Source organism: Falco rusticolus, chromosome 3 (assembly GCF_015220075.1).
Source record: "Falco rusticolus isolate bFalRus1 chromosome 3, bFalRus1.pri, whole genome shotgun sequence".
NCBI lineage: Eukaryota > Metazoa > Chordata > Aves > Falconiformes > Falconidae > Falco > Falco rusticolus.
The window spans coordinates 114664314-114691150 of record NC_051189.1 but is presented as its reverse complement, the minus strand read 5'-3'; the positions used below and the strand labels follow the sequence as shown (position 1 = coordinate 114691150).

The 26837-nt window shown below is 57.5% G+C and overlaps 2 protein-coding genes across 14 annotated transcripts; both read left to right on the top strand.

Moving 5' to 3' along the window:
- The first annotated feature begins 1473 nt into the window (after positions 1–1473).
- Positions 1474–9233, top strand: PIGV (phosphatidylinositol glycan anchor biosynthesis class V). Of its 5 annotated transcripts, XM_037381402.1 has the most exons (5): positions 1474–1556; positions 5233–5386; positions 6814–7416; positions 7531–7971; positions 8792–9233. In XM_037381402.1, exons 2-5 carry the CDS (start codon positions 5300–5302, stop codon positions 9098–9100), a joined length of 1440 nt encoding a protein of 479 aa, XP_037237299.1. In that variant the 5' UTR covers positions 1474–1556; positions 5233–5299; the 3' UTR covers positions 9101–9233. The 5 variants fall into 5 exon arrangements, with proteins under 5 accessions (XP_037237299.1, XP_037237297.1, XP_037237295.1 ...); XM_037381400.1 differs by having other exon boundaries at positions 5233–5308; positions 6814–7971; XM_037381398.1 differs by having other exon boundaries at positions 6814–7971.
- Positions 9234–10185: 952 nt separating this feature from the next.
- On the top strand, positions 10186–25215 carry ZDHHC18 (zinc finger DHHC-type palmitoyltransferase 18). Of its 9 annotated transcripts, none has more exons than XR_005103278.1 (10): positions 10186–10497; positions 12986–13146; positions 15026–15175; positions 16579–16716; positions 17168–17216; positions 17659–17761; positions 19342–19451; positions 20910–21009; positions 23431–23523; positions 24423–24532. XR_005103278.1 is itself a non-coding variant. In XM_037381056.1 (10 exons), exons 4-10 carry the CDS (start codon positions 15031–15033, stop codon positions 24831–24833), a joined length of 1056 nt encoding a protein of 351 aa, XP_037236953.1. In that variant the 5' UTR covers positions 10383–10497; positions 10983–11078; positions 12986–13146; positions 15026–15030; the 3' UTR covers positions 24834–25215. The 9 variants fall into 9 exon arrangements, 8 of the variants coding, with proteins under 8 accessions (XP_037236947.1, XP_037236948.1, XP_037236946.1 ...); XM_037381056.1 differs by lacking the exon at positions 23431–23523 and adding an exon at positions 10983–11078 and having other exon boundaries at positions 10383–10497; positions 24423–25215; XM_037381050.1 differs by lacking the exon at positions 23431–23523 and having other exon boundaries at positions 13061–13146; positions 24423–25215.
- The last annotated feature ends 1622 nt before the right edge of the window (positions 25216–26837 follow it).

The following is a 26837-nucleotide window of genomic DNA, read 5'->3' as shown; positions in this document are numbered from 1 at the left end:
TGCCAGGAGCTTTTTTAAATCTGGTTAAATTAATGTAAAAATGTTACTACTTTTTCTAAACAGAAAGGACCTCAGCAGCAAGGTTGAAGAATGTAATGTGAACAGCTTTTGTACAGCTTCTGTGTTTGTTGTGGTGGATTTAATCATAAATGAATGCTGCATTTGGGAGAGAAAGAATAGTCAGAAGTGGTACTAACTACCTGTTTTACCAGTATTTATGCAACCAGTTGATGTGAGGGGAGTAATTCCACTCCCCCGATGCTTCCGTGCACACCTCTCACAGTTCTAAAATGGTTAAAGCAGCATAGATGAGAAATCAGTAGAAGCAGCAGCCCTGTAGTTAGGGACTATTTTGAGAGCCACACCTGATCTCAAAACTCGACTTGGCTGCCCAGAATGCAAATCCATGATACTGTGACCAGATTTGTAGCCAAAGCTTTCCATTTCTGCAGGCATTCCTTAAAATGCCTCTCTCTGAGCCTGACCCACTGCGCCGTTGCCCATTTTTCCCAGCCGAGGAGAAAACTGGAGTTCTTCCCAAGCCAGAGTCCTGATTTAAAAGCCCTCGGGGAGTCTCCCTTAAAGACTGGGTGGGCAGGGATGTTTCTCTTTCATTCCTGCAATAGATACAGTCAGGCCACTACCACGGCACGTTGGTTTTAAGCATGAAGACTTGCTGCTCTTCGCCAGGCGCAGCTGTGCCAGCAGCGGGAGCTGACAGCATGCTGCCCTGGCCTCGTGGCTTGGGCACGCGCAGCGGGAGTGTGGTTAGGGTGAAAGCAAAACCCAATGCCTCCATCATCACATGGACATGATCTTGAGGGAAACCTGCCCCCCCCCTCTTGTAATAGTAAGTAATTAATGTAATAACACACACTTATTACCAGGCTATTGTTATGTGATGTTCCTTAATGTGTTTTGGCAAGAGCCAGGCGCTGGTTTGTGTTGGTGCGGCTCCAGGAGAAGCACCTCGCCCTGCTGCCGGGGGTGGTGGCTCTGCGGCTGGGCCTACCATGGCCCCCGGGGCTGCTATTTCCCCTCTGGGCCTGCCTAGCTGGCAGTGGGGCAAGGGCCCAGGGCTGGCCTGCAGGCCCTGGGAGCAGGAGCTGGGGGCTGCTGTGGGGCTGGGACCCCCGCCCTGCCGTGGAGGAAGGTAACTGAGGCTGCTCCGCAGCCCAAGCGCGTATCTCGCCGCAGGTTGGCTTCACCTCGCGTTCTCTGGGCAGCCTGCCGCGGCCTGCCCTCAGCCCAGGCCCAGGGACGGCGGTGGGGTCCCTGCGGCCCGCCCGGCACCAGGTGCCGCAGCACGGCCAGCTGTGGCCGCCCCATCACCTCAGCCGGGCCAGCCAGCGGGGAAGGCCGTGGCGCCTCCGCCCGCCCTTAACAAAGATGGCGCCGCCCGACCCTTCCTCCCCCCTCGCACGCGCGCACGCGCGCACGCACACAGGCAGGCGGCGGCCACGTGAGGCAGCTGCGCGCGCAGCCCTGGAAGAGGCGTGGCCGGAAGCGGGGGCGGTGGATGGAGCCGGCGCGGGAGCCGCGCGCGGGGCGCTCAGGTGGGGGAGGGGCGGGGCCGCGCGCGTCGCGGGAGGAGGGGCGGGGGCCTGCCCCTCCCCCCACCCCTTGCACCGGGGCGCCGCCCCCTCAGAGACACCCTCGCCCCTCCCCGGGCTCCGGGCCGCAGGGCCCCGCGGCGGCGGCAGCCATGAGCCGGGGGGCGGCCTCGCGCCGGGGGTCCCGGGGTCTCGGCCCCGCAGGGGTTACGCGTGGGGCTGGGGGGGAGTACGGCCGGCAGCCACGGCCGGGCCGGGCGTCGCCTGGGGTCTGGCCCGGCGCTCCCGAGCGGCCCTTGTGCTAGGCCTCGCGGGTTGCAGCTAGCAGAGCCGGGTCGGGCCCGGGTCTGGGCCTGGGTCTGGGCCCGGGTCTGGGCCTGAGCCCGGGTCTGGGCCCGGGTCTGGGCCTGAGCCCGGGTCTGGGCCCGGGTCTGGGCCTGAGCCCGGGTCTGGGCCCGGGTCTGGGCCTGAGTATTGGTCTGGGCCTGGGTATTGGCCTGAGCCTGGGTCTGGGTATTGGCCTGAGCCCGGGTCTGGGCCTGGGTCTGGGTCTGGGCCTGGGCCTGAGCCTCGGTCTGGGCCTGAGTATTGGTCTGGACCTGGGTATTGGCCTGAGCCTGGGCCTGGGTCTGGGTATTGGCCTGAGCCCGGGTCTGGGCCTGGGTCTGGGTCTGAGCGCTGCAGTGCAGCCTGTGCCTGCCCAGCTGAGAGTATCAGTCCATTAATAAAGGCCCCAGCGATAGCCATTCCTAATCTTGAAAACAACCCTATTAAACGCTTCAGCCCTTATCTAACCGCTGCTGGAGCGCGTGCCTGGCCAGCCAGCCTTATCTGGGAAGTGAGGGGAAACCATCCTCCTGCGGGCCATGGCTGTCCACTGAAGCGCCAGGTGCCCTTCAGCAGCTTCAGCCCTCAAAGCAGCAGCAGGAATGGAGCACAAGACCCAGCACCTCGCCAGGAGTTGGTCCATTTGTGAACGTGCTTTACAGAGCAGGATTTGCTCCGTCACTGCCTGCGATAGCAAAGGCAAGGATGAAAACACGCAGGGAGGCGACTGCGGCGCGGTCTCAGGCTTGGCTTGTTGCAGCGTGCTCGGCCCTGATGTGCATAGCACAGCCCCAGTGTCTGCTCAGCGGGTTCGTCATCTCAGGCTGAGCCGTCAGGTTGCGTTTTGATGCAGCGTAGGTTTTGTTCACGCACGTGAGCTGGTACAAAAGGCATAGAAACATTCCTGTTTCTAGTCAGACGCAGACGAAGCGATGCAGGGGCTGCAGCCTCTGCACCAGCAGCTGAAACCGGGCAGGAGTGAAAGCATCTGCAAGACCCAGAGCTCCAAGACCCACACAAATGGCACTAGGAGAACGGGATTTCCAAAATTCGGTTGTATTTCTTTGGCATCGTGGTCAGAACAGGTTTTTTAATGTGTCTGGAGTATCTCTTATATCTAACAGCAGGTCGGAGAAGTACCAAGAGGTGCCCAAGCCGTTGCTTTCCAAGTGTTCTCGGGACACGGGCAGGAGTAGGTTTCCCAACAGGAATCCTGCACCCCAGCCGGGAGCCGACTGCCGGCTGTGCGGGGGGAGGGAAGGGCTCTGTGGCGAGCGCCTGCTGCCACCGGGTGGTAATCGGTCTCCACTGCGTTTCTACAGACCTCGCTGAATTCCTATTTTCATTTACGTGATAATTTACCCAGCGTCTATTTTGTTCCTATTCGCGTCCTTTTTTTAGCACGGTTTCCAGAGCAAGCAAAACGCAATTCATATCTGAGAGCAAAGGGAAACAAAGAACACGGAGAGAAAGACATCTTTAATTAAGACTTTGCATATTTTCCTACTGAAATATATTTAACCCACTTCTGCCTTTTCATGTTCTTTTTCCATTCGTGCAGGTGCTCTTTCACACAGCACTTTTTGGGGTAGAACCATTGCAGCTCTGACGCTGTGTTCTCTACCAGAATGGTGGTTGTGGGCTGCAGCTTTTTGTAGGCTTCGCTGCTTTCCGTTACAAGGTGTGCTGCGTCGTGACAGGAACAGGCTTTTTAAAGCTGTTTGCTTTGAGCCTTCTTGGCACATGCATGCGAGGCTTTTTCTCTGCTTTTTAAAAATATTTAAAGTGCTGGGACAATTTTTGCCGCTGTGATTTAGTAGGATTTGCAGCTGTGAATGCGATTTAATAGAATTTACAGCTGGGCTGAAGTATCCCCTCTTTTAAAATAACATTGCAGCTTCGTGATTCAGGAGAATGTGCCTCCCACTAGTTGCTTTGTCTGTAGCTGTGAATGCTCTGGAGCAAGAGGAGAATATGAACAAACCCAAAACTTTTGTATGTGGCTAAATAGGAAGCTTAATCCTATGGTTAGGGGCTGGAACTATAAATGAGCATATTTGGATCTTGGGTTTTTGCTTTGCTGATGACTTGCTTTCTGCTCTCTCGTGCAATTTTTAACCTGCCAGGGTTTTTTCTCCATTGGTAAATTGGTAATAGGAAAACCTCAGAATGCTTTGGGTTTGGGGACCTTTATGTGTTGTAACATGCTGGATCAGAAAGATGGCAGGTGGGAAATAGTGCAGGATGTGGTGTCATCAGAACCTAGCGAGAGCGGTGGGTCTTCTGTTTCTCAAACTGAAAAGCAGTTGGTGGCTGGGGAACCAACGGAAGAAACGTTTTATCTTAAAAAGCTGCCTAACAGACACTGCCCGCCTTTTGTGGCTCTGGGCCAGTAAGTTTTCAGAGCTGGTCCCACAGCATCAATCCAGAATATATGGAAACAAAAGCGGTGAGACTCCACAAAGCGTTTTATATCTTGCAGGTGAGGTTTGCAGGGAAGACGTGGATCAGAGCCACCTTAGCATATGCAGTTTGCTTGACAGGCAGATGCCCTCACTCTGGAGTCCAGGACCCCTGCCAAAATACTGGAAAATTGCAGGTGGTGAGGGTGGAGTGGTGTGAGTGTCACGTCCTGGAGATGCTGCTTCTGACGGATGGAAGGGGTGTGGGGAAACCTGCGTACCTGAGAAAGCACCTTGGCCTTGCTCTGACAGAGCTTGTGGGGTTGGTGCCAAGGAGGCAGCTGAATAAAGCCGTTCTCGGCTTCCCAGGGGCAGAGGCAGGGTGGAGAGCAGGGGAGAGGAGAGAGCGTGCTTGGCAGTGCCTGGCCGGCTGCAAGCCCCAGTCAGCAAACTGCTTATGTGCATGTTATGCTCAGAGTCCGCATTTTAATTCTGTCTCTATTAAAAAAAAAAAAAAAAGAAAAAAGGTTTCAATCCCATTCAGCGCACTGGAACCTGGACGTGCGTGTAGGTGCTTGGCCAAGGCCTGGCTGGAGCTGCTGTTTTTCTGCTGAGGCAGCTGCTGAGGAGGCCAGTGAGCCCGTCTGTTTCTGGTATTTACGCTGGCCTGGTAAGAAACGGGCTGAGACTTCGTGTTATAACGTCTCTCCATCTGCATCCTGGCTGAGGTTAAGAAGTCAGGGAATTCTTTTTTTTTTAATAGGAACAATGTCAAAGAGGTCTTGTGCGTCATCTCCCAGATCCGTGATCTCTTTCATAAGTAACTTTCTTGTTCACAGACATTTGCAGCCCTTTGAAGTGCCTGATAGTAAATAAAGGCACATGATTCACAAACGTGGCTGAAGCCAGAAATACCTTTCTGTTTCTGTTCTCTCTGTTCATCAATTCAGGTTTCCAAAACCAGAGGGAGAATTTCCATGGCATCAGTGACCTACTGAGGCAACTTTTGAGCTGAGAATGGAGCTGGTGAGCAGCAAAGACCCCCAACTCCGAGAGGTCGTGTGGTTTGCAGTGTGCTGCAGAGCCCTGACGCTTCTGCTGCAGGCAAGTCTCCTGTTCCTGAACCAGAGATGCTGCGACATCTGTTGTTCGCTGCTCCAAGGCTTCTCTCCTCAGTTCTGCCTTGTGCACCCTGAGCTAGCTGGTTCTGCTTGATGGGGAAATCATCTTCTCCTTTGGCGAACCAACAGACCAGCTGCATCCAGGGAGGCAGGTTGCTGTTAAGTAAAAAATTACATAGATTGCCTTGTAACTTACAGTGTTTTCATGCTGCTGTTGCAAAAGGCTGGTTTGGCAGCACGAGAGGCTGAAATCTCTGTTTATCCGTGGAAGAACAACAATAAATTCCCCCCGCAGATTCCTCACAAGTCTCATGTCCAGAGGCATCCTCCTCTGAGCATGGGAGAGCTGGGTTGCTCGCTCCATCCTACCAGTGCGTACCGAGACAGGCAGCGAAGAGCGTAGCTGAAACAGCAGCAGCCTGGGAAAGCTGTTGGGCAGCGGGCCACCGGCCAGCTGGCAGGTCGTGGCAGCCCCCGTCACCACCACTGGGTAGGACTGAGTGGAACCATCAGCTGAGATGAAAAGCTCCGTGTTACTGATGCCAGAGGCCTGGTTAGACCAGATGTGTGCTTCATGGTAAAACAGCGGCTTTGTGTGGCTTTTAGTCCCAATTTGTTCAGCGTGGCCTTTTCTCTTCTCTTGGCCAACGCTGAATTCATTGCAGGAGACTCATCCCAATCTACATGTAGTTAAGCTACAAAACTTACCATCTGAGGTTTTGGGGGTTTGGGGGTTTTTTCTTTAAACATATTTTCATTTGGAATTACATTACAATGCATTAAGTTGCACACTTCTTATCTCATGAACTCTCTGGGTTTCTCTCTTGCTTTTTAAAATGTGGTCAGCACTGCAAGCTCCCGGGGGCAGAGGAGTGTGCGTTCTGCTTGCTCATCTCTGGAAAGCAAACCCCTTAACACATGCTGAACCGCAGAGATGACGGAGATCTAGAGACTAGAGAGGGGGCCCAGGAATCAGCTGCTGTCTTCTGCATCAGTTTGCTCTGGGAAAATCTTTTTTCTCTAGTTTTGTCTCCTCTCCCTTGTACATCAGCTAGGACAATAATGCCAAATTCAGGACAGGAGGCTTACCAGCGCCACAGAGGTACCTGGAGTGAGCGTGTGCAGTTAGATGTGCCTGAGCGTGGGGCTGAGCAGCTTCCCCTGCCCAGTTCCACAGGGATTGATGCTGGATATGTGCTAGAGCTTTATTCAGTTCCCATGTAAATGCCTGAAAAGACTGTGTTTGCACCTTTTCACAGTCTTTCAGGCATCCTTACTGCAAAACCGCTCAGCCTGGCTTCTGTGCTGCTGTTGTCCCAGTCTTTAAAACCTGGGAGTCCTCCTGCTCGGTGCTTTCGGTAGGGTACCAGAGGATCTCTGCTGGACTTCAATCCTCTCTTGTTTTTCCAGGCTCTGTTTAACCTCCTGATCCCAGATCACGCTGCAGACGCCTTCTCTCCCCCTCGCCTGTCAGAGCCTGGCCTGTGGGACCTGCTCTTGGAGCAGCTGCTGGGAGGCCTCTCGCGCTGGGATGCAGAGCACTTCCTCTTCATCGCCGAGCATGGTTACCTGTACGAGCACAACTGTGCCTTCTTCCCGCTGTACCCCCTGAGCGTGCGTGCCGTGGCTGAGAGTGCTCTGTGGCCCTTGCAGCGGCTGCTGCGTTTGCGGAGCCGCTTGCTGCTGTCAGCCATGCTTCTTAATTCTCTCTTTTCTGTCCTGGCAGCCGCTGCCCTGTATAAGCTGGGCTGTGTCGTGCTGCAGTGTCACAGGGTGGCTTTCCTTGCTGCCATTCTCTTTTCTGTCAGCCCTGCCAACATATTTATGGCAGCTGCTTACTCAGAGAGCATGTTTGCCTTCCTGGCATTCAGTGCCATGTGGCAACTGGAGAAGGGGCAGAGCTGGCTCAGCGGACTGCTCTTCTCCCTTGCTTCTGGGGTGCGTGCCAATGGGCTTATTAATGTTGGCTTCTTCCTCTACTCCAGCTGTAAACACTTTGCCCTCCAGCTCCAGGTGGGTTCAGGATCAGTAAGGAAGCTCCCTCTGTTGTGGAAGCAGCTCCTTAGTGTGGGATCTTCAGTGATTCTGATGTGTGCCGGGATTTTTCTACCTTTTGCTTTATTTCAGTGTTACGCTTATGGGAGGTTCTGTGGTCCTGGCATCGGCCTGGAGCAGACTGTTCCCAAGCCGCTGCTGCAGCTGGCCCTGGACAAGGGCTATGGTCTGGCGGCCAGGAATGGGGTTAAACCCCCTTGGTGTTCCCAGCAGTTCCCTGTGGTCTATTCCTATATTCAAGACACTTACTGGAATGTAGGCTTTCTGAGGTATTTTGAGCTCAGACAGATACCAAATTTCTTGCTTGCTTTGCCTGTCACACTTCTGGGCTCGTGGGCTGCCTGGACCTTCATCCTTGCAAACCCCTGGCACTGCCTAACTCTTGGTCTAGAGAGAAGAAAGAGTGAAGAAGAGGGTAAACCAAGAGCTGGATTTTGCTGCCCCGCTGTCTTCGTGTATGTGGTCCACGCCACGGTCCTGCTGGTGTTTGGATTCTTCTGCATGCACGTGCAGGTAGGACATTCATAGCAACACACCAGAGCGATTTCTTAAGGGGAAGGCATCGTGGTGGCTGAGGCAGCAGCAGTCACGGCCTGAAGCTGTCCCAGCTGCAGGACAGCACAGGGCAATGCAGACCGAAAACTTTGCCTTTCCTGTTTCAGAGCGACTTCCACAGAGAGTTTCCAAAGCCAGTTAGTTCCTCTGCTCTGCTGGAGAGCTCCCAAAGAGAGCTCGCCAGGTGCTCCGTGTGATGGGGACACCGGGATGGGGATGGAGGGGTCTGGCTGGCTTTGGGTGGCGTTGGACCTGTGCTTAAGGCCAGGCTTGCCCAGCCCTGCTAGCCAGCTGCTAACCAGGAGGCCAAGGGTCACTGGCGTTTTGGGCTGAGCTTAATGGATGGTAATGAAAGGATCCAGAGCCTGTCACCAGGCCCTAGAAAGTGTCTGAAGGTTTTTTTGGGATGTGGCTATCAGCACTGAAGGTCGGGGGTTCCAGTGGAGAAATAATGGAAGAGTGAGGTTCACATCTCCCTGAAGCTGCTGCCCCTGCCCAGCTCCTGAGCTGGACGGTGACAAGGAGTGACAGTTACCGTGCTTGTCCAAAACCTGGGGACCACTTGACTGCTTACACAACTGTTGTAATAAATAAAGCGGGTTGAGCTGTTTCATTTCAATGTAATAAATCCTAGCACCACGAATTGGGGCTGTATTTCAGTCCCCTTTACCAGCAGCCTGAGGCAGATAGATGGCTTCTTCCACACCTCGGGATCCGGGCTGGTCACAGTTGGAGACCTGCGATTTATGTGATTTTTTGCTCTGCCTGTCGCCTTCAGGTGCTGACGCGGTTCCTTGGCTCCTCCTCTCCCATCCTGTACTGGTTCTCCGCTCACCTGCTTCAGGAATACGAACCTTTACTCTGGAGCGAAGGGACTGATGATCAAATCGTGGCACTCCACTCTGAGAAGTCTCTTCTAGGTAAACCTCCTGGTTCCTGTGGGAAAGAGACTTCTGAAAACCCCCTTGTGAGGCTGCTGATGAACTGTAGCTTAATTAAGCCCCTCAGCAAATGCGTTCTCTCATTCTTCCTGTCCTACTGGCTTCTGGGACTGATTCTGCACTGCAACTTCTTGCCATGGACGTAGCGAGGGTGTGATTGGTACAGACTGGTGGTGGGGCAGCAGTGCTGATCAGAATTGAATCTCACTTTTTCTAAAAAGCCTGATGTATGTGTAACGGTGCTGTTGTCTCGGTTACAAACGCATTACTCCTCAGTTACTATGTTGAAAGCTGTCACTGCGTGGCCATGTCGGAAACGGCATGTTCTCTTGGCTGTCCTTACTGACGGCCAGAATTCCTGAAGGCTGTCTGGGACGGGGAATGCATCTTGGTCCCTACGTTCTCATCCATCGGGAAACCTCTGGGAAGCATCCTTGGCACAGCGAGCATCTTGTGCAGGGAGGACCCAGCTGCCTGGTGTGAGCCACTCGGACCTCCGTGGTCCCTTCTCCTACAGCGTGGGCCATGTCTGGGAGCAGGCTAGCGGAGGGGGCTGGGGGCAGTGGGGGGGCTGTGGCCCTGGCTCACCGTGCTGGCCCCCCAGGGGCTTTGCAGGCAGCGTGGCACTGCTCTGGGCACACGCCTGGCCCCACTACATGCATATGGCTTATTGGGCTGGGGGCGTTGCCCCGGAGCAGGGCTGGAGGTGGGGGTTTGCTGGAGTGGGACTGGGGTGGGGGCTTGCTGGACTAGGGCAGGGGGAGATCCCGGACCAGGGCTGGGGCAGGGGGTTGCCAGACCAGAGCTGGGGTGGGTAGGGGGCTCACCCCCGGGGCTGGGGCTGGGGGGGTGTTGCAGGGCCGTGGCTGGGCAGGGGGGCTCACCCCCGGGACTGAGGCTGGGGGGGTTCCTGGACCGGGGCAGGGGTGGGCAGGGGGCTCACCCCCGGGCCGGGGCTGGGCAGGGGGCTCACCCCGGGGCTGGGCGGGGGGTTTGCGGGGCCGGGGCTGGGCAGGGGGCTCACCCCGGGGCTGGGCGGGGGGTTTGCGGGGCCGGGGCTGGGCAGAGGTTCACCCCCGGGCCGGGACTAGGGGTTTGCGGGGCCGGGGCTGGGCTGGGGGGCTCACCCCGGGGCTGGGGGCTCACCCCGGGGCGGGGCGGGGCGGGGCGGGGCGGGGCGGGGCGGGGCTGGCGGCGGCCGGCAGGGGGCGCTGCGCGGGCGGGGCGGGGCCGACACGTCCGCCGGGCGAGCGGCGGGGCCGGGCCGGGCCGGGCGCTGCGGCGCCATGAAGGACTGCGAGTACCGGCAGATCCCGCCCGGGGCGGCGGCCCCGGCGCCGGGGCCTGGCACCCCCCCGGCCGCAGCCCCCCCCGGCGCGGCGCGTCCCGGCGCGGCGCGGCGGCCCCGGCGGAAGTGGGAGGTGTTCCCGGGCCGTAACCGCTTCTACTGCGGCGGGCGCCTGATGCTGGCGCGGCACAGCGGCGTCTTCGCGCTCACCCTCGGCCTCATCCTGGCCACCAGCGGCCTCTTCTTCGCCTTCGAGTGAGTCCGTGCTGCGGGCCGGGGGCTCGGGCACCCCCAGGGGCAGGGGGCGCTGGGGTGCCCCCCCCTCCCTCCCCCCCCCCCCCCCGCTGCTGTGCCAGGGCCCCGGCCCCCCGCGGGTCAGGCCCCCTCCCCTGCTGGGGTGCGGCCCCAGGGGGTCCTGAGCGGCGCCCGGCCCCCCCCGTTAAGCCCCCTCCTTTTGGGGGGAGCCATGGACCAGCTGGCACCCCACCCTGGCGGAGAGAGGGAGGTGGGCTGGGGGCACCCCCCAAGGGAGTCCCGGTATCTCTCCCCACCCCCCCCGAGCGATTCCCTGCTGTGCAGCCCCCAGACCCACTCAGCGCTGCTTCCCCCTCGCCTGTCCCCAGGGGTGTCTGTGGGGGGCAGGAGGGGGGGGCCCTGGGCTTTTGCTCAGCCTTGGCCCCGGGAAGGGGTTTAACATCCTCCCAGGATGCCCTAAATACAGGTTTCCACCACCCCCCCAGTGTCCGCTCCCAACTGGTCCAGCACCGCAGGCAGGAGACCCCCAGGACTGGAGAACTTTGTCCGCAGAGGCAGCAGGAACAGTGTTTCTGTTGAAGGTGCTTGATAAATTATGAAAATTCTTAGGGGTCCCACCGTGGGGGTCTGCACCGGAGCTCTGCCCCCGTTGTGCAGCAGAGTCTGGGGCAGAGGGAGCTGCGTCTCCCCCAGTTCCCTTCTCTTTTGGAAAGCTGGCCTGGCAGAGCCCCCCACTCCCGCGCCCTGTCAGGGGGAACCACCAGCACCCCGGTACGAGCACCCCGGTACGAGCACCCCGGTACGAGCACCCCGGTACGAGCACCCCGGTACAGGCTCCTGCGCTGCCCGGAGGAGCCGGGGAAGGGGTGCTCCTGGCTACTGACATCTCCGAGGGCTTCTGCTGTCCTGCCTCCCCGTTTCTCTCGGGAGGGGAAGGGAGCTTGTTTTTCCTGCCGCTGTACGAAGCAGGGGGGTCACGCCTGCCTTGGGATCACAGCGTTTTATCTCCGCCAGTCTCAGAGGAAAGCTGCCGGAGCCTGCTGGCGGGGGGATGAAGGTATTTGATCGGATTAAAGGTTCTGAGAAGTCAGATGAGCTGAAAGGGGCAGGCAGTTGTGGGAGGCAGTAACAGCATCCCGACACGAAAACTCCTTTCTTAGTGTCATCTGCGCCTCTTTGACAGCTTTCGCTGCTGCATCCAGAACTAATGGGCAGCACTAGCGCAGTAACTGCTCTGCACGGGGCCAAGCAGAGGACATCTGCTTTCCCCTCCCTTCTTGCCTAGTCACTCTTTTCTTGGTTGGAGATGCCCTGGGGCTTTCCAAGTTGTTATTTTAGCAGTGTGCTCCTGTTGCGTGGGTTACGGTTTGCTAGATGGATAGCGAGTGCGTCTTGCCTGTGTCTACAGTTGATGGGTTTTATGTGATTTCTCGTTGCCTGCTGGGGGAAGGTGGTGTCCAGAGATTTCCCCAGGAATGGGGTGGCAAGAAGCTCCCGTCTCAATTCTGTCCCTCTGGCAGGGAGACAGCCAGGGGGGCTCGGCAGCAGCGCTGGTCTCAGGCCGAAGGGCTTTTGTTGCTTGGTGGCCGCTTTGTTCTGGACAGCTGAGCTTGGGAGTTGAAACAAAAGTTGTTTAATCCTCTCAAACTGCCTCCCAGCATTACTGAGACTTGGCACTGCCCGCAGACATCAGGGCTCGAGCAGCTTGTCTGTCTGCGCTCCGCTCTGGGTACTTAGCGGTGCTTATAATAGCAAATCCCTCTGCCGGGCGAGGGACGGGAGGGGGTCTCTGGCACCGTGCTGGCCAAAGAGCTGTGTTCTCTGCTGGCTTCACCTGTCACGCCGCAAGTAACGGAGCTGCCCTGATGTGGAGCGCGATCGTGCTGCTCCCATCTGTGGGAAAACAGCCCCAGGCCTAGTACAGCCAGCCAAGGAGCGGGCATCGTCTGCTTAGGTGCCTGGTGGCTTGTCACAGCAGTGTCAGCGCTGGAAGGCGTCCTCATCCAAACATCTGGCACAGCATGAAGGGCACGCGAGTCATCCAGAGACAGCAAAGCCGTGTTGAATTGAAGCCAAGTTCCCTCTCAGCTTCACGTGTTGGACCAAATGGGATCGCGTTCGTGCTGATTTTGATCCCTGCTTAGCTTGGGGTGTTTCTCCATGTGTTCTTGATGCTGCTGTTGTAGAAGGTGACCGGGCTTTGGGGCAGCTGACAGGTTTTTGAAATGTGATTCTGGGACTTCAGAAGGGCAAAGAGGTATACAGGGGCTTGCGCTGCTGCCTTTGTGCTGAAGACCCCGTCTTCCCAGTGCCAGTCCAGCGTTTTCTGGGCTGGCTCTTGCTGCTCCAGGGGTCTCTGCAAAGCAGCAGCACTTCAGCCCACTACCCCATAATGATTTGTAGTGTGTAGTGTCACAGCTGCTAGCCAGTTCTGTAGCGATGGTTGGTAACAGTGTAATATTTTTTTTCTTTTTTCTTTTTTTAACAGCTGCCCCTTCCTTGCCAGTCACCTGACCCTGGCCATCCCCATCATTGCAGCTGTCCTCTTCTTCTTTGTCATCAGCTGCCTGCTCCAGACAAGCTTCAGAGACCCAGGTATCCTGCCCCGAGCCACCCCAAGTGAGGCTGCAGACCTGGAAAAGCGGATTGGTGAGACTTCTGTTCCTTCTCCTGTGTTGGGTTCAGTGCGTGCCTGCGTGTATGTGTGTGCACGCACGTGTTTCAGGCTCAGAGAGTCTCCTCTCTTGCGTCGTGGCTCCTTACCAGTTGTCTAGGGGGAGAAGAGGCCAGACCATTAGATTGTGAGGCTTGACAGTGTCTTATGAGTCCCGGCAGGAGAGGTGCAACAGGCTCCTCTAGCGCAGCAGGCAGCGCTTCAGAGAGGAGCCGCAGAGAAGCGGAGGTGGTTTTCGTTTCTGTTCAGTCCCAGCACTTTCCCAGGTGAAGCCCTGTACGGTAGGACGTGGCTGTACCTGTTCCTGCCCTCAGGACAGCACCCGAGTGGGCAGCAGCACTGCCCAGAGCTCGGAGCTTGCCGCCTCACCGTCCTAAAGGTGAATGCCATCAGGGACCGTGTACCAGTGGCTGGGGGAGCACAGAGTCCCCTTTTGAAATCACGCTGCCAGGCTCTCAAAGACAGAGCAGCAATGCCTATGCTGCTCTGTAATGGCACGTTAGTTCCTTTAAAAAGTTTTCCAGACTCTGAGGAATCTGAAACTATACCTTCTTTTGCAAAATATGGGTGGTGAGGATGTAGGATAATTAATTTAGGCATGAATGCTTTTTAAGGTTATGATTTGCCATTGAGCCTGCTGTGCTGCAAGATTTTCTTTGTTGTAATGGTTTCTAACAGTATGCTAATGTTTGTCCCCATCTAAAAACTGCTATGTCACACTGCTTTGGTGGTGGCCGGGAAGGTGTGTGCATCCAGGATCAGGGACCTTGTTGATGTGACCCATGGTAACAAATGCGTTAACAAAGCTAATGTGAGACAGCTTGAATCTGCCCCACTGAAGACAGTTGCGAGGCAGTAATTCTACATCTGACTCTAAAAATCGTTCTAAAATATCCTTAAGAGTGGTTATCGATGTTTCTGTTTGTAAGTGCCTAAAGCAGTAATCTGGCTGCAGTTGCCGCCTCATGTGCCAGCTGTTCCTGTTAATATAATCCACTTCTTATCCTCTTAGCATGCTCACTGTTACATCTCTGTTTTCAGAGTGGGAAAGGTGCTCTTTTAAGAGCAACTAAACTAAAGGAATAACCCCCAAAACTGCAAACACTTTTGCTAGGCAGAGAAACAGTCTTCGGCTGCCAGTCCCCAGTGAATAATGAAACTGCTAACATGCACAGACGTAACTTGCGCTGTCGCTAAAAATCCTCAGTTTCGACCCTGAGGGGGAGGAATCCTCTTGTGCTGCTAACACACACATGTCAAATTTGAAGGAAATCTGCCTGGAGCACTTGAGACCTGCTCGCTGTCCTCCCCCGCTGCGATGGAAATGAGCCTCTTGAGCCCGGCGGTGGCTCCAGCTGCGGGCTGGCAGGTTGCGTGCTCGAGGTGGCAGGGGAGGCTGCTGCGGAGGTTGCTCTGGTTGCTGTAACTCGGATGCTTACAGCACAGGAGGAACCACACGTGCAATAACAGATTATGTTGCCTCCTTGTGTTGTGATCTGTTGGATGCGCAGAGCTGAGTTGGTGTTACTGGGCACACTAACGCTGCTGCTTTTATGCCTGCTATTTATAAATTGCTTTATGTTCTCAAAGCATTGGGCAGATATTACTTCCTCTTGGCATCCCAGCATCATTGCCATTGAACAGACAAGGAAAGGACATAAATAACGCTGCAAGGAGCTGACTGGAGTTCCTGGCTGCCCGCCGTGCAACAAATCTTGTGGGCTGAGCTGCCTCTTAGCTTTTGCTTAAAATCAGGGGAGCGTGTGCCAATCCCTTACCCTGCCAGGAGGCAGCTTGGGGTGATACCTGAGTTTCGCCTGCAGCAGCCTGACCGTCCCTCCTTGCCCTTGGCAGACAGCATGGGTACCTCTACATATCGCCCGCCAGCCCGCACGATGGAAGTGGTCATAAACAAGTACGTGGTGAAACTCAAGTACTGCTACACCTGCAAAATGTTCCGCCCTCCGCGCACCTCTCACTGCAGCGTCTGTGACAACTGTGTCGGTAAGCCCAGAAAGTAGAAAGGTGCTGGTATCTCTTGGCGGGGCAGGGGAGGCATGTTTTATGCTCCTGGACAAATTGCTTTTGCTTCTTGTAAATGATTGTAAAGCGAGATACTGAGTGGTCTTCCTTCTTCCCATTTGAAATGAAAGCCACACGGGTGCAGTGGCTCAGGGCAAGGGGCAGCACGTCCAAGACTCCCTGTCTCTGCTTTCCCTGCTTCTGGGAGGACAGTCCTGTGAAATGCAGTTAAGGCTTCCACCAAACATGAGGTTTGCCGCAGGCTCCTTGTTGTCTGTGGTCTTGCTGTCACCTGGCTGGTAGAGATGCCGCCGTAGATGCCGGCTGAGCTCCTCTGTGTCCTCTCACTGTGCCCTCAGAGTGTGACGGGGCAGGAGGGAATGAACAAGGACCTGAAGAAACACCTCCGATGGCTCTGTCCAGACGGGCGCAGGCGTGGGGCAGCTGCAGTGGGGTGGGCAGGGAGTTTCCCAGCACAGCCTGGCCGCACCGGAGCAACTTGAACTGGCAACAGGGTGGTGTGTGATTAGGAACGTGCCCAGAGAGTTTACTCCTCATGCAGCTGCTCCTGGTTGTACGTTGTGTGGATGCGGAGGCTGCGTTTTATGCTGCCTTTCAGGGCAGCCGGAGGAACAGCTGACCCACGAGCGGTCGCAGGACCCCAAGGCTCTGGTTAAGAAGTTTGGGAGCTTGCAAGCGTTATGTGTTTGGGAATAGCCGTGGGTGGCGGTGACTCCTCCTTACGCTGGAGAGCAGCCACGGCTGGGGCAGCGTTGGAAGAGGAGCCGTCTGGGGGCAACGGGTGGGCGTCTGCGTGCGGTGGGTTTTGTTTGCGCTGGTGTGCCCCGCAGAGCGGTTGCTGCAGTCCGGGGAGGCTGAAATGCAGCCCTTTCATTAGAAGGCAGTCGGGAGTGTTTCCAGACACATTGCACCTGCTCTGGGTTCCCAGGCAGTTTCTGTGGTTTTAGAGGCGTATCTTTCAACTTTGAAAATTATTTTCTGCCCCAAAGAAGGTGGGGGAAGCTGACGGGCAGAAAGGGAGCAGCGCTGCTGTGTGCACACAGCCAGTCTGCTCGGTACTGGAAAAACTGCCACACTTTCCCTGTTCTCTCTCGGTTTTAGTAGATGTTAACAGTCACAAGGCTTGCGTTTGTGCAGGGTTTGGTGAGTGGAAGGGTTTGGCCTTTGACGAGAAAAAGGGCATGTGAGCAGGCAGCAGTGCTCCGTTGAAACTTCTTGCTGACGTCCTGCTGCGGAGAGGTTCTGCGCTTGGGGTGGCGGGTGGAAGCTTGGTGTGTAGCCCCTGGTATGTGGAGGCTCAGCCGAGTTTGCTCTGTTGTGGCGTGTGAGGTGGCAGGAGTCCTCACGGTGTCCCTTTGTTTCAGAGAGGTTTGATCACCACTGCCCCTGGGTGGGCAACTGCGTGGGGAAGCGCAACTATCGCTACTTCTATGCCTTCATCCTCTCCCTCTCCTTCCTGACAGCCTTCATCTTCGCCTGCGTCGTCACCCACCTCACTCTGCGTAAGTACCATGGGTGCCGTGCTCCTGGCAAGGAAGGCTCGAGGCAGTGCTGGGTCATTGGAGAGAGCCTAGGAAAGATCTGCTTGGTTTACACCAGGCTTTTTGGTGCAGGTGTCCTGAGTAGACAGGATCTCGGGCTGATGGGAACCAGGATCCACCCTGCACTTTGCTGCAGAGGGACCTTGTGGGCTGGTGCCTGGGTTGTCCCCTCCAGAGCAAATGAGCTGGTGGGCGCATCCGCTCTTAACCTGCGGGGAAGGTGACTTGCCCGCCAGTCCCAAAGCTCCTGGAGCCGTGTCTGCACACCGACACTTCTGCAAAGTTACAGGCTGCAGATGTTTGCAGGCAGATTCCCACAGCGGGGTGGCTGCCCGCTGGGGAGTGAAGTGTTGGCTGGAGAGGCCAGGCTGCCTGACGGGCTGTCGTTCCTTGTCCCGTTTTCGCTTTGCAGGCTCTCAGAGAGATGGATTCCTCACCACGCTGAAGACGACACCTGCAAGATATCCTTCTGACGCCACCAGCTGCTCAGGCTGGCGAGCACTGGTGCAGCAATGCTAATCATGTAACGAGAGCGGTGCAACGAGCTCTTCAGAGGGTCACCCCGGTGTGCTTTCCACAACTTAATTTAGTCCCCCAGCTACCTGGTTGGGGCAGGCAGGCATCCCCTCACCTGTAGGCAGACATCACCACCAAGTTGGGAAGGCTTTTAGTTCACCAGCAGGGACCGAGGGTGGGTGACGGACTTGTTTCCCAGTTTGCAGGTTTGGGAAGCAGCTGGAGCTGGTTGTGCCTGGTGGGTGCCAGTGGGATGTTACGGGGAACGGGCAGCTGGCTGGGCTGTTTTGGTGGCCCGGCGTGTGTGTACGCCTCCCAGAGTGGTCCTCTGCCTCTCCTTGCAGGATGGGTTTTGTTCCCAGAGGCTTCCTTGACTTTTCTTTTCACTGTGCTGGAGCTGGTGATTTGTTTTTTCTCAGTCTGGTCTATTTTGGGCCTCTCAGGTTTTCACACTTACTTAGTCGCCTCCAACCTGACGACAAACGAAGATGTAAGTACCTGGATGCTTGTCCTTCCGCCTGGTCCTTCCTAAGCAGAGGTGAGGTTTGCAGGGACCCTCGGCCACCTGCCTTGCCTGTGATAAGCCACTGCAAAGCGAACGGCCCGTCCCCAAGGTGTGGGGGCTGCAGTTTCACGTGGCTGGGGAGGTGTGGGGAGAGCAGCCCACCGTGGCAGGGGGCCGTGCGACACGTGTTTGCTCGGCAGTGTCAGGCCGTGAGGGTCACGGGCTGAAACGTTAGAAGAGTCACGTGTGTGTTTTTTTCCAGTCTGTGGGTGGCCTTGCTTAAAATTAGGAGTTCTGAGATGAAAAAAGGCAGGCTGGGCCCAGAGGTGGGTTTGGGTGTCGGCCTGGGACACGGGTGGTCTGAACTCGGCATCCCCTCCCGCTGGGACCCTGGGCGAGTCCCTGGGGCTCGTCAGTTGCTCGTGCCAGGCACGGGTGGGGGTGGCCCTGAGCTGGGGGGCGCAGGCGCCCAGGGCCAAGTGAGTGGCCGGGGCAGGGCAGATGGGACGGAAAAGCAGGATCTGTCAGATCCTGGGAATCAAAATTCACCCTTCTGGCCAGACCTACCTCTAATCCTTGCTGGAAGCTTCCAGCACTGCAGAAGGCATGTTTGCATCCCTTTTCCGCCCCCCCCCCCCCCCTTTTTTTTCTTTTTTTGTCCTTTTTTGCCTTTTTGTCTTTTTTTTGCTTTTTTTCTTTTTTTTTTCTTTTTCCCTTTTCCCCTTTTTCCGGCGCTTTTCCGGCTTTTTTTTTCTTCCCCCCCCTTTTTTTTTTTTTCTTTTTTAAACTTTTCCCCCTTTCCACCTTTCTGTTACGTTCCAAGGTGCTGGCAGAACAGCACGAGGCCGTGCCAGGTGAAGCTAACGGAGGTTGAACCCCAGCACTGGCAGCACCAGGTCCATAGCCCGTGGCCCGTTGCCTCCCTGGCTGCGTTGCCCACGTTGCCAGCCTTATGCTGCAGCTGGGGAGAGGAAGTAAAAACCAGAGGAGGAAATGTCACGGTAAACGGTTGGCTGCAGCCGGGGGCCTGAGGCCAGGTATAGCATCTGCCCACTCGTGTGTGCCTACGCCTGGTGTGACCGGGGTTTCGAAATCAGTCCCGGTGACAGCTGCTCAGGGTGGGGACAGCTGCGATTGTTTCCTCCCGGAGCAGCATGGCCGGGGGATCCCCTTGCTGTTTGTTCAGCCTGAGGAGGCCAGGAGGGACCAGGAGCCAGAGCCCTGCTCTGATGAGCTTTTAGCCTAGGAGGGAACAAGGGGAGGAGGAGGAAGAGGCTGGCGCTGAAGATGGGGACACTGGCGAGTTGCCATGCGCCACGGGGAGGGCACAGCTTTGGAGCTTGCTAGGTGCAAGGCTGAACCTTGGCAGAGGCAGGAGCAGCACGTTGCTGTCTTCTCTGGCTGCCTTTCTGCAGCTGGCCCGCTTGTGGAAGCGAGGGGAGGACATCTGCGGTAAGACGAGCCTTCCACCTCTCAGGCAAGGATTTGAACCAGGTCCATTATCGTGTAACTATCTGCTGTCGCATCGTTCCTATCTTAATCTGTGTGTATCCTTTCCCTTTCAGATCAAAGGGTCCTGGTCAAATAAGAGGGGCTCAGAGTTTGCCAATCCCTACAGCCATAAAAGTATCCTCACAAACTGCTGTGCGGTGCTGTGTGGACCATTCCATCCCAGGTAAGAGTCCTTGACCTCCATGGCGTCGGGAATTGCATCCTGCTCCGTGAGAGGGGCCGTGGAAAGGACAGATGTATCTGTTATGATATCAGTGACAGATTCCGGGGAGACACTGTCAGCACAAACACATCTACTTGGAGGAGGAGGAGGAAACAGCTTCCCAGTCTCTGCAGAGGAAGGGTGCAAGACGTGTCTAAGTAGGAGATGCAACTGTTGCTTCTCCTGTGTTTAAGCTTGATGAGTTCTGGTCACTTTGAATTGTTTCATGGAGCTTGCAGATAAGACACATCCTGCAATTCAATAAGGGGAGAGTAACGGCACCAAAGGGCTCGGCAGTAAATACCAGTAGTAGCGGTACTACTTAGCACGTGGTTTTCCTCCTGTACTCTGAGGGTTGAGCCTGGTGGGAAGCAGCCAGCAGAGATCTGCACCAGGCAGTGGGGACACCTGGGGTTTACAAACACTTAGGGTACCTGAAGTGCTCAGCAGCATCTCGCCAAATGCTCTTACCTGTGAGTTAACCAGAACCAACGTTAAAACAAGGGCAAAGGTTAAAACAACAGTTTGCTGTGGCTGTGAGGAAGCTTTGGGCGCTGGAAGAGGCTGCCCAGGGAGGTGGTAGAGTCACCATCCCTGGGGGTATTTAAAAAACGTGTAGATGCGGCACTTTCGGACGTGGTTTAGTGGTGGACTTGGCAGTGCTGGGTTTATGGTTGGGCTTGATCTTAAAGGTCTTTTCCAACCTAAATGATTCTGTGGTTCCACCTGCGAGCACGGGATTATCGCTGCTTTGTCACGAGAGGGACCAATAGGGCAGAGCCAGGCTGGTGTCCCCCTGTGCGTGGAGCTCCCGGCCTGTCCCAGGGCATGCAGGGATCCTTCAGACAAGTTTATTCAGTGGATCCAGTTTAGATTTATGTGGAGCATCTCAGAGGTGCTAACCCGGTGTAACACAAGAGCAGGGGAGGGTGTCCGAGGCTGTGCAGCAAGAATCGGTGTGTTCGACTCATCTGGCCCTGCTCTCTGAAGTGCCCCCAAGCTTTTTGTTGGATTCGGAGGTGCCAAAATGCCAGTGCTGCCATTCAGAGATGGTAAATCCACAGATTCAGGGAGTCGAGCTCTTTGCTGGGAGGTTGAGAGGAGAACAGCGTTTTGCTCCCGATTCTTTCCTCATTCATGTTGTTTTCCTGTTCTGAAGACCTTTTGCCGGTTCCCATTTGGGTTTGTGGTGACCCAGAGCTTTAGCTGCCCCAAGGCTGTTTGGTGGCTTGTGTGATAAAGTCTGTGGTTTGTCTAATGGGCAGGACTGTGTTACCCAGCGCGCTCCTGCCGACGCTTTGGGTGGCAGCTCCCACGAGGAGAGCCCTCTCTGTGGCTTGTGAGCTCCCTTCTTCGCGGACGGAGTCTCCGTTTCCTTCACTCCTCTCCCCTCGCGCTTTTCCCTTTTCTGTTTTCCAGTTTGATAGACAGAAGAGGATTTATCCAGCCAGATGTCGGGACCCCGTCCAGTCCTAAAAGTGAAATCCCTTCCTTTGGAGCCAAAACTGACACCAGTATGGTAGGAGGCATTCCCTAGCAGTGCTGTGATGTAGCCCAGTGCCTGCTGTGCCTGCACCTTGCTCCAGCCGGTACCTGCCCCTCTTACCATCTCCCTGGCCTCAGGCGGGACAGCCCTGCGATGCGGAGCTGTCGGAGACTCAGTTGAGCCATACGTTGCCTTTTTTTTTTTTTTTTTTTTTAAATTTTATTTATTATTTTTTTGTTTATTCGTTTCACTGTGATGTGCCCTGTCTGGACTTCAGCCTGATAAAGCCCAGCAGCGTGCCAGACCCTCAGACTCGTGCAGAAAGTGGAGGGTCCCTGCTGCATTTAGGAAGCAAATAGGTCTGGGGAGCCACCAGACCTCTGAGCCCGGAGCATCTGCTCCAGGGGTGGCTGCGTGTCCTGCCGGGAGTGATGAGGTGGGAAAGGGTGGGAGGTGGGGACTGTTAGATGGTTCCCACGCTGAGCTGGGCTGTCACACCTCGTCTTCTGGTCTGGTGGAGGTGCAAGTCCCCTGGTATCCCTGTTATCTCCATGAATGCGTCCTGCTCCCCTGTGCCAGCGTGGAAGGGCCGTTCTGTCTCTTAACGGCCAGGTTCTCGCCTCAGCTGCTCCCCGAGTGGCTTCTCTTTTCCAGAAGCTGCTGTGCCTTGGTAAGTTGGGGCTGTTCAGCTGGGAAGACTCTGGCTCCCAGCAGATGTGGAAGCTAGCTAGATGTCTCAGCTGCTGTCGGTCCTATTTTCTGGCTGGTCACTGAGCAGCTGCTGAAGAACTCTTTATGGTTGGGCCCCGCCAGTCAGTAAGACAACATTTTGCAGCAAGGACACAGGTTAGGGTGACCCTCCTTTTAATGGGGAGGAAGAAACACGCAGCGTTCTGTGGCTCTCGGTGTGAGATGCCGGTTGGCCAGGCTGCAGTTGTTAGATTTGGGAACCTTGGCTTGCCAGGAAAGCCCGATTCTGTCCTGTCTGTAAGAGACCAAAAGGCAACAGCAAAGTGTGTGAATTCCTGAGGGTCGCAGCCTTCCCAGGCGGGGTTTCACAGAGGGAGCAGTGAGCTGGTGCTGGTCTTTGATCACCTCACGTTGTCCTTGGTTTGGGTTTTTGGCCGGCAGGCGGGAGCAGGGCTGTTCCCAGCGCCTCGGGAGCGATTCCCCTGTGCCTGGGCTCAGCCGTGAGCATCGTGGGCATCGCTCCGTGCCTGCAGAGACACGGAGGAGCTGGGCCGAGGAGCCAGCTCTGCGTCACTGACACTGGAGTGTGCGTAGGGGAGAGTCACAGACCTTGTTAGCAATACTTGAATCATGTTATTAAAAGCTGCTGGATATTTTTGCACAATTTGTAGGGTGGTTTTTTGGTTTTTTTTCTACGTAGAACGTTTTATATTCGGTGCAGGTAGCGTTGGTTAGCACCAGGGCGGAGGCTTGCAGCATCGAGCTGCCCGGTTAGGTTTCTGGGGGTCACACACGTGTATTTCAACCTCAGGCAGAGGCAGCACGTTTCGGGGGGGCAGCCTGAACCCACCAGCGTCGCGCTTGGCACACAGTGACTGCGCCAGCCCACGCAGCTTGGGGCGCGCTGGGGGACGGTGCAGGCACGAGCATCTCCTGACCTTCTGGCTGGCTGCACAGAGCTCTTGGTGCTCCTTTGCTGTGGCCACCAGCTCTACCTTCCCCACCGAGGTGAGAGCGTGGCGGCAGGTGCTGAATTTCTGCCGGATCCCGGCAGATGGCCCCCGCCACCCGGCCAGATCCCGGTGCTGCTCCGCCAGCCGCCCCGGTCCTGCAGCTTCGTGCCATCTCCTGGGCCAGGTGCTTGGGCGTGTTGCCCGTGTTGCATCCCAGAGGCCACCCTGCCCTTCCCTCCCTGCTTCCCCTGCAGGGGTGTCCCCAGCGGGGCTTGTCCCTGCCCTCAGGGAGCCTTGCCGCTCCCTTCTAGGGGCAGATGTGGGGCTAGGGCGTGAGGAGCAGTGGGGGGGGAGATGATCAGGGGTTCATTTAAAACGGTTTCCTTTGTTCCTCAATGTAATAAAATTATATTTTTAAAGAGTTAATTGGTTGGGTTATTATTTTATTCCTTTAAGATAGAAAAGGGCAGGTGCCTTGGTATTTAACATCTGTCAGGTGGCAGTTGGAGTCCATCGCGCCCAGGGCTTGCCTGGAAGCTCTGAAAACCTCCTGCAGGATGGGGCTCCGAGGGATGCTTAGCTGTGACTCGCTGGAGTGAAGGGATATTTCTGTCCCACGTCTCCAGGCTGGACAGGGTCTCATCCACTCGCCCGTCCCCCTCCTGCAGAAGCCGTCACCTCAGCATCCTTTCCCCAGCCCCTGCGCTCAGTCCAGGGCTGTGCCAGGAGCTGTGGTCCCCACTGGCTAACGCAGCCCACGCTGGCCCTGCCGGCTGCTGTCGGGGTAGATAATCTCTGGTGTCTTCCCCAGGAGGATGCCTGCCAGGATTTTGCCATTTCCTGCACAGCCTGACGGGATTTGCCCCCTCCCTGGACGTTAGCGCTGCTTTCTGAGGGTTAGCTGGTAAGGAAGCGCTTTCTTCTCCCTCATCCACTCAAGCGACCCATCTCATCTCCACTGCATGACCAGCTCTGTCCACGGAGCCCGTTACCCTCCAGTTGTGTAGACATCTGTGTGCCGTGTCCCCCATCCATCCCACCAGTATCCCACCAGCGTGAGGGGCGGTGAGCCCTGTGTTGTGCCACCTCCGTGCAGGGCTGCGTGGCAGAGGGATTGCCCGCAGCCTTGGGGAGAAGAGGGGGACGGTGTCCCCCAGCTTGGTGCTGGGGCTTGGTACGAGATGGAGCCCCCCCGGTCTGGGTGGTGTGTGTGTGGTGGTGGTTGGAAAACGGTGTGGCTGAGGCTCGGCTCAGGCTTCGGGCGGAGGGTTCGGGAAGCCCGGGAGGTACGTGGTGGTGAGCTGTGCTCAGTGGAGCTGCCCCCATGGGATCGGAGGAAGCCCCCAACTGATGCAGAGATGGAGTGTGTGAGCTGTGGCCTGAGTAGAGGAGTGGGAGCCTGGACCAGATCTCTAATCCGACCCGCTCTGTGGTTCAGGCAATCCCTCCCCTCTGTCCCCCTCTGCCTCTCCTCTCTGTCGCACCAGGTTCCTCCTCTGGCACACCCGTGGCCATGGTAAGTTCCTTCCAAAGCACGTTGTGACAAAGCCCTGCTTCCCTTGCGGGCTGCGGAACTGCCCCTCACCCTCCCTGCTGCACCCCCTGGGCTCCTGCCCACTCAGCTGCCGCGTTCTCGCTGCCGCTGGCTGCCAGCGCTCTCCTGCGTCCTGGGCCATCTCCCCATTCTGCCACTGAGCCTGGTGCTCTGCTCTGCTCTCCACCGCTTCTTGCTCGTGTATTTCTGGCACTAACGCTCTCTTTCTCTTCCTCCCCTCTCCTCTCCCTTGCACCGGGTTGATCCAGCACCAAGAGCCCTGGCGGCCCCCAGCCCCCTGCCCCTCGTGGAGCACCCCACGGGGAGCCGAGACACCGCGGGCAGCACCCGAGACTACAGCCACGACCACCACGAGTGCCTCCGCTCGCCAGGGCTACGCGGCTGCCCCTTCCTCCCTCCCGCCGCAAGAGAGGGGGGAAAGCGGCCATGCACAAGGAAAAGCTTTTCCAACCCCCCTCCGGGAGCCGGGATGGCCGTCCCGCGGGTTCAAAGCTCAAAGCCATACAGCCGTCCCACCCGAGTGCAATAACTGGAGTTCCTGCTGTCTCCTGCTGCTGGATGGACTCACGCCGCCGAGCCCAGGCCGCCAGTGGCTCCCCATAACCACCAGCTTCACCCCCAGTGAAGGTGTCTCCCCTCCCGTAGATGCTGGAAGATAGCGGTTGGCATTCCAGCGGGCTTGCGAAACCAGCGGGCTTCACGCCAGAGCGTTTACAGCTGAGCTGGTGGCATGGCACACTGCGCCCCAGCAGCCCCTCTCCGAGCCGTGTGCGCCAGAGACCCTCCTCTCCGGACGGGAGTTAGTTTGTGGTCAGTTTACCCTTGCAAACCGTCCCCCCCGGCCCGTTCCCCCCTTTCCTGTTCTAGTTTTAGGGGAGGGGGTTCGAGTGCCGCAGCACCTTGCCCAGCCGTGCCGGAGGCTGCAGCCCGGAGCGGGCTGGGAGCAGCGCTGCGGAGCCCAGCGTAGAGCCCAGTAGGATTCACCGTCTATTTATGCCTTTTACTTTTGTAACGAAATAAAAGTTCCTCCTATTTACTGTACGCCAGCGTCTGGCTGCTGCTTTGCCGGCGGAGGGGAGCTGCTCGCTGCAGCTCCTGCCTGGGCATGCCAGTGCTCCACTGGGCGGGAGAGCCCAGCGGAGCCACGGCGGGCTGGGACCCCCCTGCCATCGGCCACGCTGGCCACGGGGCCAGCAACCCAGAGCTCCCTAAAGTCAGCTGTGGCACTAGCCGTGGCCTTGGGGCGAGTCTCAGCCTTCTGTGGCTCTGCACCCTCTTGTACAGCGGCGAGGGCAGGCGCTGAGAGCCGGGGAAGGAGTGATGGGCAGTGCCTGTGGGACCCGGGGCACGCGGAGCACCCCTGGCAAAATTCATCCCTCCTGAAGTGTCAGGAGCCGGCAGCATCCCCACAGCCTAGGGAGCGTTGAGGGTGGGATGGCTGGGTGGGCTGTGAACATCGTTCCAGTGCCACTGGGAATGGCCATGAGCATCCTCTGCCTCCTGCCTGCCGTCACGGAGCCGCTCAAGCACCCAGCCCGCGCCTGCCTGCAGCACTGCCAGCTCCGCTCACGGGGGCTGGAGGCACGCTGGCCTGGGCAGTGTCCCCGGGGCTGGGGCTCAGCTGGGGATCCCCCCCTCCCCAGCTCCTGGTGCTGCTCTTCAGCGCTCAGGGCACCCACGGGTGCTCCGCGGGGTGACGCTGGAGCCGAGCTCACCTGCAGCCTCTGCGCAGCGATTCGGGGCTCTTCCCTTCACCCACCCACCGATTTGCACGAAACCGGTAGAGCAGAATGTTTTTGCAGCCTCTTCTCAGCCCGTTGCAGCCAAAATTTGGCAGCAGCTCAGGCCCTTTGGCGGGGGCTGCCGGCAGGCGCCTGAGCCCAGGCCGAGCCATCGCACACCCCAGCTGAGCTCCATCCTGCCGGGGGTCCTGCCGGGGCCGGGGTCTCCCCACGGAGCCCACCCAGAGCGGAGCCGGCGCAGGATTAAACAGCCCAAGAGCCGCCGGGCTGGTGCGGGAGCAGCCCCAGGTTTTGAAGCCGGGGCGGGGGGCTGCGGACCCTGACCACATACAGCTCTGCTGCTCCAAGGGCTGCCAGGTCAGCCCAGCCCCCACCTGGGGCTGCTGCCCCGTGTTCTCCCGCGGGAAGGGGGTGGGTTTAGAGGAAGGGGCACATTGGGCTGCCCGCTTCGCCCCCAGCCCCTCTATAGACGCTTTTGCATTCGCTTGATGCTCTTAGAGGGTCTCTGTGGCTCTGCCTCCCCCAAGCCGTGTCCGCTGGGTGGGGAGTGGGAGACGGGCGGTGGGCTCCCGTGTGGCCGTTCCCTCGGGAAATGCCTCTTCCCGACTCAGCCGGGCATCACCCGCTCCCACGGCGCCTTACACCCGTCATTGCTGGCACGTGGGGCGGCTCAGGGGGGCCGTGGGGCAGCTGGGTGCCCTGGTGCTGCTGCCTCATGTGAGCCCCTCGACGGGCAGGGGTACCCCAGACCCCCCACGTGCCTGGGAGGGGGTGAGCAGCCCCGAATCGCCCTTGTGAAGGTGGGGGGGAGAGCAGGACGGAGGCTGGGCGGGGGGGTGGGTGTCCTGGGCTGCATGCGGTTGGGAAAAGCACCCACAGGTCTTTCTCGCGCCCCCCCCCGTCCCCCCCCCCCGTCCCCAG

Coding starts and splice junctions, on each gene's coding strand:
- ZDHHC18 (XM_037381049.1), top strand. CDS start 10,241: ATGAAGGACTGCGAGTACCGGCAGATCCCGCCCGGGGCGGCGGCCCCG. Junction 13,147..15,025: donor AGACCTGGAAAAGCGGATTG/GTGAGACTTCTG, acceptor TGCCCTTGGCAG/ACAGCATGGGTACCTCTACA. Junction 16,717..17,167: donor CGTCACCCACCTCACTCTGC/GTAAGTACCATG, acceptor TTCGCTTTGCAG/GCTCTCAGAGAGATGGATTC.
- PIGV (XM_037381398.1), top strand. CDS start 5,300: ATGGAGCTGGTGAGCAGCAAAGACCCCCAACTCCGAGAGGTCGTGTGG. Junction 5,387..6,813: donor CCCTGACGCTTCTGCTGCAG/GCAAGTCTCCTG, acceptor TTGTTTTTCCAG/GCTCTGTTTAACCTCCTGAT. Junction 7,972..8,791: donor TCTTCTGCATGCACGTGCAG/GTAGGACATTCA, acceptor TGTCGCCTTCAG/GTGCTGACGCGGTTCCTTGG.